General features: G+C 42.5%; 1 protein-coding gene across 1 annotated transcript in view; it reads left to right on the top strand.

Moving 5' to 3' along the window:
- NEIL3 (nei like DNA glycosylase 3) overlaps positions 1-13,780 on the top strand; it is a 46,011-nt gene that overhangs the window by 23,130 nt on the left and 9,101 nt on the right. The window contains 4 exon segments of the mRNA XM_083170778.1: positions 5,590-5,724; positions 11,000-11,213; positions 11,475-11,549; positions 11,634-11,800. Of these exon segments, the coding sequence (XP_083026904.1) occupies positions 5,590-5,724; positions 11,000-11,213; positions 11,475-11,549; positions 11,634-11,800 (591 nt within the window).

Below are 13,780 nucleotides of genomic sequence, written 5' to 3'. Positions count from 1 at the left end.
CCTCAGACGGGCAGGGTACATTAGTGCGAACTTAACTTTCAGTTCCACCAAATGGGTGCAGATGGGTGAGAATGCCTTCCTCTGTTTGGACAGTTCCACAGAGAAGTCTTGGAATAAACGTAGTCTCTTGCCTTCCCACATTAGGGCCTGGACTTTGCGGGAGGCCCTCCAGAAGGTGACTTTATGTAAATAATTTAAACAGTGAAACAAGACAGGCCTTGGTCTGGGGTCATTGTGCTTGGGTATGTAGCCTAATCGATGGACCCTCTACACTACTAGGTCCTTACATTCAGCTGAGATGCCTAATAGCTCAGGTAGTTTTTTGGTGATGAAGTCCTCTAAAGCGGGACCTTTGACTTCTTCCGGGAGGCCAACTACTCTGATATTGTTCCTCCGTGATCGGTTCTCCATCTCGTCAACTTTATTCCACAGCTGGAAATTATCTTTTTGTAGTCTGATGATATCTTTTTGCATTATGTGCATATCATGTGAGACAACTCCCAGCCTGTTTTCATTTGTGGATACTCTGGTGGTAAGTTGCTGTAGTTGCTGGGATATTTCTTGGACTGCATTGGATAGGAGGGGGGCCATAGTGGATTTTATGGCATCTACAATGTCTCTGTAGGTGACTGGGGAGTCAAGGTCTCTGCGATTTTGCGGTAGATCAGAGTCACCTGCCGTTGTTGCTGTCTTCTTAGAAGCAGGGGAGAGAGGGGAGATATGTTCCTCTCCTTCTGGTGTCATGGTGTGTTCAGCCCTGCGTTTTTCGTTTCTGGTCGGGGTATGCCTGTTCTGCTTCCCCGCAGGGAGGGACTGATCCATCTATAGCGGGTGTGGCTGAATGGGCCCCAGTGGGTATGGAGGGGAGAATCTTGTCACTTAAGTTGCGGTGGAGGGAGTTATTCTGATTCTAGATCAGAGGTATCTCTGGGGGGAGTAAGGGAGAGGGGGGAGAAGGAGATCCTTCTCTCTTTAGCTGGGAGTAGGTGAGCTTCAAAAGGAGAGGGTGTGTGCTGCCGTGGCACGTTATCTCTTATCCCCAGGGTGGGAGTAGAGTTGCAGCTTTGCCTGTATCAGGGAGATTATTCAGTGTCCCCTTGTGTTGTGTGGTTGCCTCAAGGTTGTGGAAGAGGCAACCCCAGCTTTCACAGTACCTTTGTGGGACCTCCGTCCTCTCCGTGGGTGCTGGTCCAAGATGGCGCGGGCGACGCCGCTCCAGAGAAATGCGGCTCCCGTGGGATGCAGCTGGGTCAGTCCTGGCAGTGTAGCGGATAGCACGGGAGGTATGTGGGCTCTGCGCTCCCCTGTATCCGTGCTGTTGGAGCTCGTCCTGCACCGTAGGGTCTTTCTGGGAGAGGAGGTAGCGGGTCTCCGGGAGGTTCAGTGTGTCCTGGGGGACGTCGGGCAGAGAGGCAACGGTGTTCGGGGGCAGGAGAGTGTCCCCTTCGTGCTCGGTGGACGGGATCTACCCGGAGCTGCGGTGTCAGGCAGCTTCTCCCATGCAGCCGGAAGCAGATCCAAGTTTTTTAAAGTCTGATCTGTTTTGTCAGAAACGGCCACGGATCGTCTAATTCATGGAGGTTTTTCGACAATCCACGGCCGTTTACACTAACATGCCAACTTTCTGACACTGGACAGACGGAACATTGAATTGCGGCTGTCAAGTTACAGTTGAGCTGAGCGAATATGGCCCTGGATTATGACTGTCAGGGGGTATTCTATCCGGGATTCTTAAGGTGTACATACATGGTGCGATGAACTCTGTGATTTTAGTACTGGATTGCATAGCATCTAGTACAAAAAGCATACAATGTGCTTCAGCAGAGTGCTTTTTGTACTAGATACAAAGTAATCTAGTACTAAAAGCACAGGCGGCCCAGACTTTATGTGAATTGCGATGCGATGTGCACAGATCGCACAGGAGCATGCATCTCATTGCACTGCCCTGTCGCACCGTGTATGGGCACCTTATGTGGTCGTAGTTATGGCTACATCTAGGGATGCCAATCCTGGGCATTTTTTCAATCCCGGGATCTGGGATTGAAAAATGCTCAATCCCGGGATCCCTGGATTGGCATCCCTAGTTCGCAGGCGTGTAACCCATACCCAACACCGGCCGACCCGGACATTTTCTTACATTGACGGCCGGCTGGGAGTAGAGTGGGTTCGGAGGTGCACGGTGCCTCTGGGCGTGTGCACCTCCTCCTCAGCAGCCAGAGAAGAAGCAGGCAGGCGCAGGTTGGGGGGCGGGCGGCCAGGAGAAGGGGTATGCGGGCAGCCAGGAGAAGGGGTGACAGCAGAGTGGGCGGTGTGGCCTGCACAGCATGACCGTCGCGCTGCGCAGGCCACACGCCAGGGTCAGGAACAGCCGGGCAGCATCTGAGTGAGTGCTCAGACGCTGCCCGGCATTAGACTGCGCATGCGCAGTCTAATCCCTGACTTTTTAGGGCCAAATCCCGGGATTGGCCACCCTAGCTTCATCCCTAATCATAGCATTGTTGGGTGATTTTCTAACACCACCATTGCTTACCTTTTAATCCAGGGCACTCATGAAATACACAGGTTATATGACTGATTAAAACTAGGTGAAATGCAGGCTTGCATTCAGATTTGCAAGCAACTGAGCAAAGACATGCTGCACTCAGTGGCGTCACTAGGGTTGGTGTCACCCGGTGTAAGAACTCATGGTGTCCCCCCCCCCGCCAACTTTCTGGAAGACGGAGAGTGGATGCTTGTGCGCGCCGAAAAATTGGGGATGTGGTCTGTACCATGAATGTATTGTGTACTTGCAGATTGCACATTTTAGCGAACTATACCCATTACACATGACGTAATGCCAATTACACATAATGCCGCACACGTGATGCCAGTTACACATTACGCCCCACACCGCAATGCTAATTACACGATACACCGCACTCTGTGATGCTAATTACACATTATGCCGCACACCTTGATACCCATTACACCCCACACTGTGATGGCAATTACCCAATGCTCCCCACACCGTAATGCCCATTACGCCCCATACAATGATGCCCATTACACCGCACAATGTGATGTCCATTAAAAATATGCCCCCGCAGTGCCAGATACACATATGCCCCCGCAGTGCCAGAGACACCTAAGCCCCCACAGTTCCAGATATGCCCCCACAATGCCAGAAACACATATGCCCCACAGTGCCACACATGCCCCCAGTGCCAGATATGCACACACAGTGCAATACATATGCCCCCCCAGTGCCTGCCATATGCCCCCACAGTGCCAGACATGCCAGACATGCCACCCACAGTGCCAGCGGCAGCACTGCACAACTCACCGTGCTGGCTGGCCTGCTCAAGTCGTCTGAGTCCTCCCACCATGCGCTGCTGCTGCCGCCTCCCACCGCGTACTGATGCTGCTGAGGGAGGGAGAGGAAGGAAAGACGTGCGATGCGCTACCCGCCCCTCCATAGGGAATCTGCTGCGGCTGGGGGCGGCAGACCTGTACAGGCCACGCCCCCCACCGCTTACGTATGCACGCATGTGCAATACGATTCGGGGGACTTTGATATGGCGGTACGGGGTACCGGCACACCCCGTACCGCCTAACCTGCAGCACTGGGTGTCACCCCACTAACTGGTGACACCCGGTGCGGGCCGCAGCCCCCGCACCTGCCTAGTGACGCCACTGGCTGCACTGCAGGTGGGGCAGAAGTAACATGTGCAGAGACCTTTACATTTGGTTGGGGCATGTTCAAACTAAAATCTAAATTACAGTGTAAAAATAAAGTGGTCTAACATATATGGGCTACATGCAGAAGCAGCCAGTATTTACCCTGCGCAGAAAATCTATAAATGTACTTGCTACCCTTGCATATCAACAATTACTTTTTTATTTGCTTTACTGAATCTGGCCCCAAGTCAGCCACAGAACCATGAGTGCCTGATTTAAAGGGATAGTATGGTAAGCTTAGTATATTATGTATGACATTGGGGGTTATTCTGGTTGATTTGCAAAGCTGAAAATTTGCAGCCTTGGGAGTTCACCAAACCCCGCCAGGTGAATGCAGGCCCCCCCCTTCGCAGCGTTTGTTCCCAGGTTGCGAATGGATGTTTAACATAAACATCCATTCGCATGCTCTGAGCAACCTTACATATACGTGCACCCTCGGGAGGAAATGTTTCTCATGGTAATGAGGCCGTGATGCGGGTGGGAAAGGGGCGTCCAGCGTTCTCATGGGAATGCCCATGAAAGGCTGGGCACTCCCATATAATAATCGGGCTGCCTGCCACCCCCCGCCAGCTATCCTGGGTGCATGGACCCAGCGATCGCTCTATTCGCAGTGGGTGCACGCACCTAGCACATACACAGAAATTTGGTGGAGCTAGGTAAATAAAACTCTGTCCATGCATAAAGGACAAACAGACACTTTCACACTTATATGGATAAAAGAGAAAATGCATGGCAAGTTACATGGGCTGTCTCACATTGCAACAATAGACTTGTCGTATTGGAGTTTGATTACATTTTATATTACCAGCATGCCCATATTTAATACAGCAATAAATACTTAAATAAAGCTACCCTCAGTGATATATATATATATATATATATATATATATATATATATATATATATATATATATATATATATATATATATTATATTATATATGTGAATATAATGCTGTAAGGGGGAGTAAGGGGCGTGTATGTGAGGCAGCAGCCATCTGTATGTATGTATGTATATGTGTATGTATATATATATATATATATATATATATATATATGTGTATGTATGTATGTATGTATGTATGTATGTATGTATGTATGTATGTATGTGTCTGTCTATCTATCTATCTGTGTGTACAGGACCTGAAGCTTTTGTTCAGATGTGTTTTTGTTTTTTAACCTAGCAGCTGTTTTACTTCTACACATGGTGTCCCTTTCTCATTGAATGATGTTCTTGAGAGTCTGTAGTGTGTAAGTTTCGAAAGGTGGTTGCTTGTGGCAAATAAGTTATAGCGCTCATTGATCACCTAATATTTGCGGTAATATATTGCCCTTGCAACAGAACAGCCTTCAGTTCCATCTTCATTTTGCAATACAAACAGTTCTTCTAAAGGAAGATGCAGCCAAGCGTCTCCGAAATGACCTTGGATAAATATTTAACGATAACAAAAACTAGATAATTTAATAGTAAATAATTCAGAGGTTTGAACAAACACAAACATCAATACATTCTTGTTCTTATTACGGGCTTACAAGAATAGGTGAACTAGCGTTTAATAGGAGTTTCTTAAAAGTGCCTTTTAACTTAACCTCTGCCATTTACAGATGTAGGAAAACTCCTTGAACAATTTTGCCTAACACAACCTGTGGTAATATCTAAATATAACATAGCAGTATTATCAAAGACCATAGAATGAAAACTGGATGTGAGATTTTTTGTTTAGGCAAAATATCATATTTTTTTTCTTCACGTTTAGTGAGCTAGAATTTGACTTGCTACTCGGGTTTCATAATGATTTTATGTTATTTTTGTTTGTTCTTTTAGCTTTCATGTGTAATCACACTTAGACCATGTCCCATTGTCACCTTGTAGAGTACATTTTGGAATGAATGGATCAATGCGCATTAATCCAGCAGAGCGGAAAGACCGCAGTGGATCTCCAGCAGTTCTAGAAGTGCAGCTTACCAAGGACTTGATTTGCTTCTATGACTCCACAGTTGATGTCAGGTAATGCTTTTGGCTTTGTTAGCGGTGTCTCTGTGGGTAAGTGGCTTAGACAAAACTTAATAGTTGGCTTTAACGTTTTTCCTTTCGTGGTGGATATAACTTTTATTTATTTTTTGTTTTTATTCTGAATTCTACTATGAATAACACCGATATCCGATTTATTCTTATTCATTAACTATTTTATATCAATGTAGAAAGTACAATAACCGCATCCAATTATATTTATTAGCAACAGCCTCCTAGTTTTGTATTGATTCTCATGTTATGTGTTTTTATAATTGATGTACTCAGACATACTGTTGGCAGTAACAATTGGATTTAATTAGCTTCATTGTATTTCTTCTCTCTATCATTGGTACATGTCTATGAAAGAAAAGGTCGTATTAAGACCAGGTTATACCATTACTCTCATTTTGTCACCAAATTATATCAAAGGTTTATTTTCAGCTGAAGGAAAATTGTTGTAAAACTATTCTTGTATGTATATGTCTGTGTGTGTGTGTGTTTGTGTATGTGTATATATATGTGTGTATATATATATATATATATATATATATATATATATATATATGTATGTATATATAGCATGTGTGTCTGGCACTCCGTTCTGCAGCCCCCACTTGTTGGGGTGTTCAAATAATGCCGGGGTGCCTTCCCTCAGGAGAATACAGGTGCAGGTGTTCCTATTAGAAAGAACCAGGCGGCACTCCACGGGCTTGTGAAAAAGGAGCAGTGATGTTTATTTGCTCATCAACGTTTCAAAACCCGTCCGGGCTTTTTCCTCAGGATAAACAAACATAAAAAAGTGCATATAGTGACTTACTTTTATGGTGTCTTCAGGAGTGCAAGACAAATCACAGCGGCTGGAAACGCCGCGCTGTCGGAGGTTGGTCGCCCGGCTGTGACGTCACCGGGTCCGGGCGCACTTCGCCGGGGATTCTGGGAACTGTAGTATGTGGCTGCATTCATGTTTGTTTCTTTGCAGCGTCATAGGTAACTATGGTAACCCGCTTCGTCTCACGCCGGGGGACCTTGCTCCGGCAGCTCATCTATAATTAAAGTGCAGAAAAATGTATAACTTTAAGGGAGCAGCAAAAAACAATCTGTAAGGCTACTCCATAGTGCAGAAAACATATATAAGATAACGGCTGTAAATATAAAGTGCATAAACACATAATCGTATACCGCTAGTAACAGAGTTCACATTAGCCACAGCAGTATTACCCAGAGCCACAAAAGCTCTGTGGCCCATCATCCGCTGCGACCCTGAACTACCAGGGCTGAAAACCCTGGACCCCATGGTCTGCTACAAACGAGGTCGAAACCTGAGGGACATCCTGGTGAAAAATGATATTACAGGAATATGTCAGCAGAAGTCAGCAACCCAAAAAAAGAAAAATGGCTGCTACAGGTGCATATCTTGCACCACCTGCGATTTCCTACAAAGAGGGGACACATTCCAACACCCCCATACAGATAAAACTTTTTTCATCAAACACGTGGTCACCTGTACCACAAAATTTGTAATATACATGATTTGGTGTCCATGCAAATTACATTATGTAGGACAAACTTCCAGGATGTTCAAAGAGCGCATGGCCGCTCACAGGTCTGCAATAAAAGCTGCAATTGAAGGAAAGCCCATGGATCAACCTGTGGCTCGACATTTTAAAGAAGCACACCACAGAATGGAGGATCTTCAATATAAAATTATAGATCACATCCCTGTTCCTATCCGAGGGGGTGATAGAATTAAAATGTTGATCCAAAGAGAAACCAGATGGATCTTTCAATTGAACACTGTGTCACCATGCGGTTTAAATGAAAAACTATCCCTGAATTGCTTTATATGAAAATTGACTGCATGTGAAATTCTATAACATGAACTGCCCAGTTTAAAATATCCCTGGCTCCCTAGCGTGATGTTGATAAATTAACAGTTACAATATTCATTGAAAATAGTATTCGGATGCGGTAGCTGCTTTTTATACCATTATGTGTTTATGCACTTTATATTTACAGCCGTTATCTTATATATGTTTTCTGCACTATGGAGTAGCCTTACAGATTGTTTTTTGCTGCTCCCTTAAAGTTATACATTTTTCTGCACTTTAATTATAGATGAGCTGCCGGAGCAAGGTCCCCCGGCGTGAGACGAAGCGGGTTACCATAGTTACCTATGACGCTGCAAAGAAACAAACATGAATGCAGCCACATACTACAGTTCCCAGAATCCCCGGCGAAGTGCGCCCGGACCCGGTGACGTCACAGCCGGGCGACCAACCTCCGACAGCGCGGCGTTTCCAGCCGCTGTGATTTGTCTTGCACTCCTGAAGACACCATAAAAGTAAGTCACTATATGCACTTTTTTATGTTTGTTTATCCTGAGGAAAAAGCCCGGACGGGTTTTGAAACGTTGATGAGCAAATAAACATCACTGCTCCTTTTTCACAAGCCCGTGGAGTGCCGCCTGGTTCTTTCTAATAGGAACACCTGCACCTGTATGTATGTATGTGTATATATATATATATATATATATATATATATATATATATATATATATATATATATATATATATATATATATATATATATATATATATATATATATATATATATATATATATATATATATATATATATATATATTATGGGGGCGGCGGCACTCTGCGAATAAATAGACAGCAAGGCAGGGTTTTGAAAACCGACGTTTCAAGGTCCTTAGACCTTTATATCAAGGTGCTGGTGAGAATTCTCACCAGCACCTTGATAAAAAGGTCTAAGGACCTTGAAACGTCGGTTTTCAAAACCCTGCCTTGCTGTCTATTTATTCGCAGAGTGCCGCCGCCCCCCGTCCCCATATCTATATAGGAGGCACCAGCCATTGTTCGGGGCTCTATCCCATTGCCCAGTACAGCACACTATCCAGGAGTGCCACCTAAGGTGTATGTAGGTATATATATGTATGTGTATATATGTGTATATATATATGTGTATGTATGTATATATGTGTGTATATATATATATATATGTGTGTATATATATATATATATATATGTGTGTATATATATATATATATATATATATATATATATATATATATATATATATATATATATATATATATATATATATATATATATATATATATATATATATATATATATATTTTGTTCTAGAAAATCAGGGGATTTGTGACACTTTAATTTCCAATTACAGATTGAGTATCCCTTATCCAAATATCCTATAAATTATTACCCCAAAACCATAGTTTCCAGAACATACATGCTTTTTTTGCTAAAAGCACTACTGGGGACATGATATGTAACTGGCACAATATATGTACAAGAGAATGATTGCTTAGCATTCAAATTCAGTGCCTGAGATTGTACACAAACTTTGTTTCATGTTTTGGAACCTTGTTTTCTTCACAATAAATTGTGTGTTTTTTTTCATGGGATTGCTATTTTTACACAACATATACCTCATTCCAATATTAAAATATTTTGAAATAAAGAATAATCCTTTATCCAAAATGCTTGTGGTCCCGAGCATTTTGGATAAGGGATACTCAAACTGTACAAACTTCAACTTTGAAAGGGAACGTTAAAACTTATATTTAGGACAAAGTTTTCAGATTATTTGCCTTCTTTAATTTTGCGCATTTGCATATTATAGTTGTTCATCCTAAATATTGTTTTCTGGAAGCACTGCTTCTGGGCTGGTAATACTAAGATACTACAGCGTCCGTCTCTTATTGCTGACAATTATCCATGTTTCTTTCAGCTTTTTCACATATAAGACTTAATGCTGAGCTGAATTGCAGACCTGCATCAGCAAATAATATATGCAATTAAACAGGGGTATCTAAGCTTCCATCCCATGCAGTAGCGCCTGCAGTTCTGTTGCCATGACCTCACTGAACATGTGAACAACCAGTTTCGCCACCTTAATTGCAAGGGGATATACATACTTCTGAAATGTTTATGAGTGCCTTCTTTTATTTCCGTAGAGCATGTGGAGTCTGAAAACATGCAAATCAAAACCATTATATTACAGTTTTCAAGTATAAGCCAACATAGCAACCTACAGAAGAATGAAGAAAAGTGTGTGTGTAATGCAGAGAAGTCTGGCACTCACCCTAAGCAGAAATGATTTCTGCACCCACTGCCAGCAAAATGCAGTAACTCAGAAGCCAGTCCTGGGTCATTCTACATCAAATCAACACAGCCATTTTCATGACCATCACCAATTTAAATGAAATTTGCTGTGCTTGTAAGGTCTAACGAGACACTAATTTCCAAATTTCAACATCATAGGTTGGATATTTTTGGAGGTGGAGCCATTTAAAAATGAACAAAATAAGTAAATTTACTGCCGTGGGGGTCGTTTGCCTGTAACTTGAAGTCTAATTAAGACAAAGAGATGAAATTAGTGTCATTTTGAAGCTTATGACTAGATCTTTTCACTTGAATTAATGTAGTATTAAATAAAGTTTAATAAACTTTGACCTCAATTTTTTAAATAAGGGATATAAATTTTTTGTTTTTTATGAGTTCTCCTATATTTCATTTAAACATGTACCAAATTTAATTTCATCCCATGGCATGATGTTGAAATTTTGGTGTAGATTAGTCGTTCCCCCTCCCCATCCTACTGGTACATCAAATTTCATCTGAGCGGGTCAGTAAAATTGTTTGTGTATTTTTTTTAAGTTGATTTGATATGGAATGACCCTGGTGCCATTAACACCATGAGGGTGGCACTCCACAACATAAGCTGGCACTTCACATCATAGAGTCTTACTTGCCCAATGCCCTCTGGAGTAAACAAATACCAAACCATAGGGGAATAGAATGGCAGCACTCTCAGGACTTGGTATCAAAAATATCACCGCCACACTGGCTTTTTTTTTCTCTGACACATCGAGTAGGAACCCAATTTTGGCTATTCTAATTCTTATTCCAAGAGTGCCGCATTCACTTCATATATAATATAGAGTAGGTGTATTTGATGTTCTGTAAAGGGGGCCTGAATTTCCAATGTGATTACTTTCTTACATTTTTAATCCACTCCCTTTTACTTATGCGATCAAAAGGTTTCCTATGAATTTTTGAATACATTTCATAGAAATCCTATATAGAAAGCTCATTGTTTTTTCACAATTCTGGTGTAATTGAACCAAATTAGCAGCTATTCCGAGTTTAAGCTGAACCCTTGTAGTATGTGACTGACTAATACAGATTGCTTGGAAATGTTTTTCTACTATTCCAAGGAATGCATCCGATTGTCAGGAAAAAGTCCAATCATTTCAGGCTTTGGATGTCTGCTCCCCAAACTTCAGTTTTTCTAGAGCGGAGTCTGAGGTGAAGATGCAGGGGTGCCGCATGCTCTGTGACGTGCTCCTTGATCAAGCAGTGCTACCTGGAGTCGGCAACATTATTAAGAACGAAGCTCTTTTTGACAGTGGTCTGCATCCTGCTATTCAGGTAAAGTATTCTGATTTTTACAGGTTCATTCAGTCAATAGAGATAAATTCAGAAGTTTCATTATTTACCATTAACCTTGCTAACATGTATGTAATACTGTGCAAATTAAATGTCTGGACTTTGTTTTTCTTTTTATCTTTTTTTTTAATGAAGATTAACCTTTTTATCTGTGATTTTATTACGTTGCAATTATTTTTTAATCGGCTCATTCATTTTAAAGATCAAAGTCTTATTTTTAAACGGCTGCTTGTGGTCTTACAGGCTGGTCAGCTGACAGACAGACACGTGAGCCATCTTGTAAAAATGACGCGTGACTTTACACTTCTCTTCTATAAGGTAAATAATCTAAAGAATAAGCTCCTAGAAACAATTTTAACCAACTAAAATAATAATATAAATGATATTGTCTTGTTTTTACAGAGTCGGAAGACTGGCTCAGCCCTCTACAAACATTACAAAGTGTACAAAAAACCCAACTGCGGTCAATGTGGTACAAAGATCACAGTGTGTCGTCTGGGAGAAAACAACAGAATGACCTATTTTTGCTCAAAGTGCCAAAATGATAAACCTCAGCAGGTTGACACAAGGTATAAAAAGGATATTTACAGCCCCGTGTCTACCTGTTTAACGTTGCAATCAAATGTTGAAATGTTTGTGTTGTTGTTTTTTTTATAATTTGAATTCAAAATAACATTAAATACATTTGTGAATTAATACTGGAAATTACTGAAATCTTCACACAGTGCGTGAATCGGATATGGTTGCAATGCAGATGCAGCAGCCACCCTTTTCAGTGATGGAATTACAAGTCAACGCAAATGTAGCAGCTGCTCACAAGTGAACGGAGAGCCATTGCTACATGCTCGGCAACTGCCTACACCGTTGCATCTATAACACAGATGCGAGGAACATCAAGGCCTTAAGTGTCTCCATGACTGTGTAGAATGGCTGGGGAAGCTGTGTTGCCAGTGCAATGTTTTGGGGGAAATGTAATCGAGTAAGAGATTTGGTAAGAAGTATTCAGGTGTTTCTAAAGCGGCTATCATTTACACGGCAAAATCAAACTGATTTTGCCGTGTAAATGATTGCCGCTTTAAAAAAACCTGGAGATTTCTTACCAAATCTCTCACTTTCTGCATCTCTCACCCGAATACATTTCCCCCTTTATGTGTACAAGATCACAGTTGTATGTCGAGACACCCACTGAAAATAGGCCCTTATTCAGATCTGATCACAGTACAAATTTGTTCTCAAAATGGGCAAAACCATGTGCACTGCAGGTGGGGCAGATGTAACGTGCAGAGAGAGAGAGAATTAAATTTGGGATGGGGTGTTTTAAAACTATAATCTAAATTGCAGTGTAACAATAATGCAGCCAGTATTTACCTAGCAAAGAAACAAAAAAACTCACACAAATCTAACTCTCTCTGCACATGTTACATCTGCCCCACCTGCAGTGCAAATGGTTTTGCCCATTTTGAGAACGAATTTGTACTGCGATCTGATCTGAATAAGGTCCATAGTCACAACATGCCTGCCTTTTGTAGACACGCACTGTTACCTCCCCCAAATGGCCTCTTCCTGCCAATCACTTTGTGACTGATTCCTCATTGTAAGCAGCATTGCAAAGGTCTTTGGCGCACGCACACTGCAGCCACAATGCATGCGCAGTCTAACAATAATTGCTCAGTTCCGACACCACCAAAGTTGCGACTGCATCTGGATCATGCCCACAGATTGCAAGGAAAATTACATTTTACATAGTGTGTATACTTCAGTATTCCTTTTGAGTTTCATTCTGAGCTTTTCACCCATTGCACACTATCACATTATTCAGTCTTCATCAGCTTTGTACAATATCATATGGTGGGTTCATTTCTTCAGTTCCATCAAGGAACTGGTCCGGCAAGGACCAGATGAAATTGGTTACATTTCAATGACTTAACTTGCCACTACTACGGTCACTGGAACATGGACCCCCTGACCATTTCTCATTCCACAACAATGGGTATTTACTGTACAGTATGTGGTGTTCCACAAGTTACTACTGCATCAGCTTTCTCTCTTCTTGGAAGCTTTTGATTTTGGATTCACAACCATTCAGACACAAAAGCATTGGTGAGGTCAGTAACGTATGTTAAGGACAGAGGCCTGGCTTGCAGTCGGCATTTACCACTTTATCAAGTAACTTTGAGTTGAAATAGGTCAGGGTTCTGTTCAGGACAATCAAATTTTTCCACACCATCCTCAAATTGCCTAAAAGGTAACTTATGCGGGGTACACACCAGGACGACCCGCTCACGATGCACATCGTGAGCGGGTCGTCAGTGTCTCGTCCGACCCGCTCACGATGACGCGGGGGGCACGACCCGCTCACGATGTGCACCGTGAGCGGGTCCGATCCGATGGCGACCCGCACCCGGCTGTATGGTCGTCATTGAGATCCTACCTGCAGCAGGTAGGATCTCAATAACGACCGACCCGCTGGACCGCGCATCGGATCGGTATCGGTCCACACCAGGTCAGAAAAGGGCCCAATCAGCACACAATCTACATCCAATTGATCG

The sequence above is a fragment of the Crinia signifera genome, chromosome 1 (genome assembly GCF_055691185.1).
Source record: "Crinia signifera chromosome 1, ASM5569118v1, whole genome shotgun sequence".
In the NCBI taxonomy this organism is placed as follows: domain Eukaryota; kingdom Metazoa; phylum Chordata; class Amphibia; order Anura; family Myobatrachidae; genus Crinia; species Crinia signifera.
The sequence above is the reverse complement of the archived record's forward strand: the minus strand, read 5'-3'. Positions and strand labels throughout refer to the sequence as shown.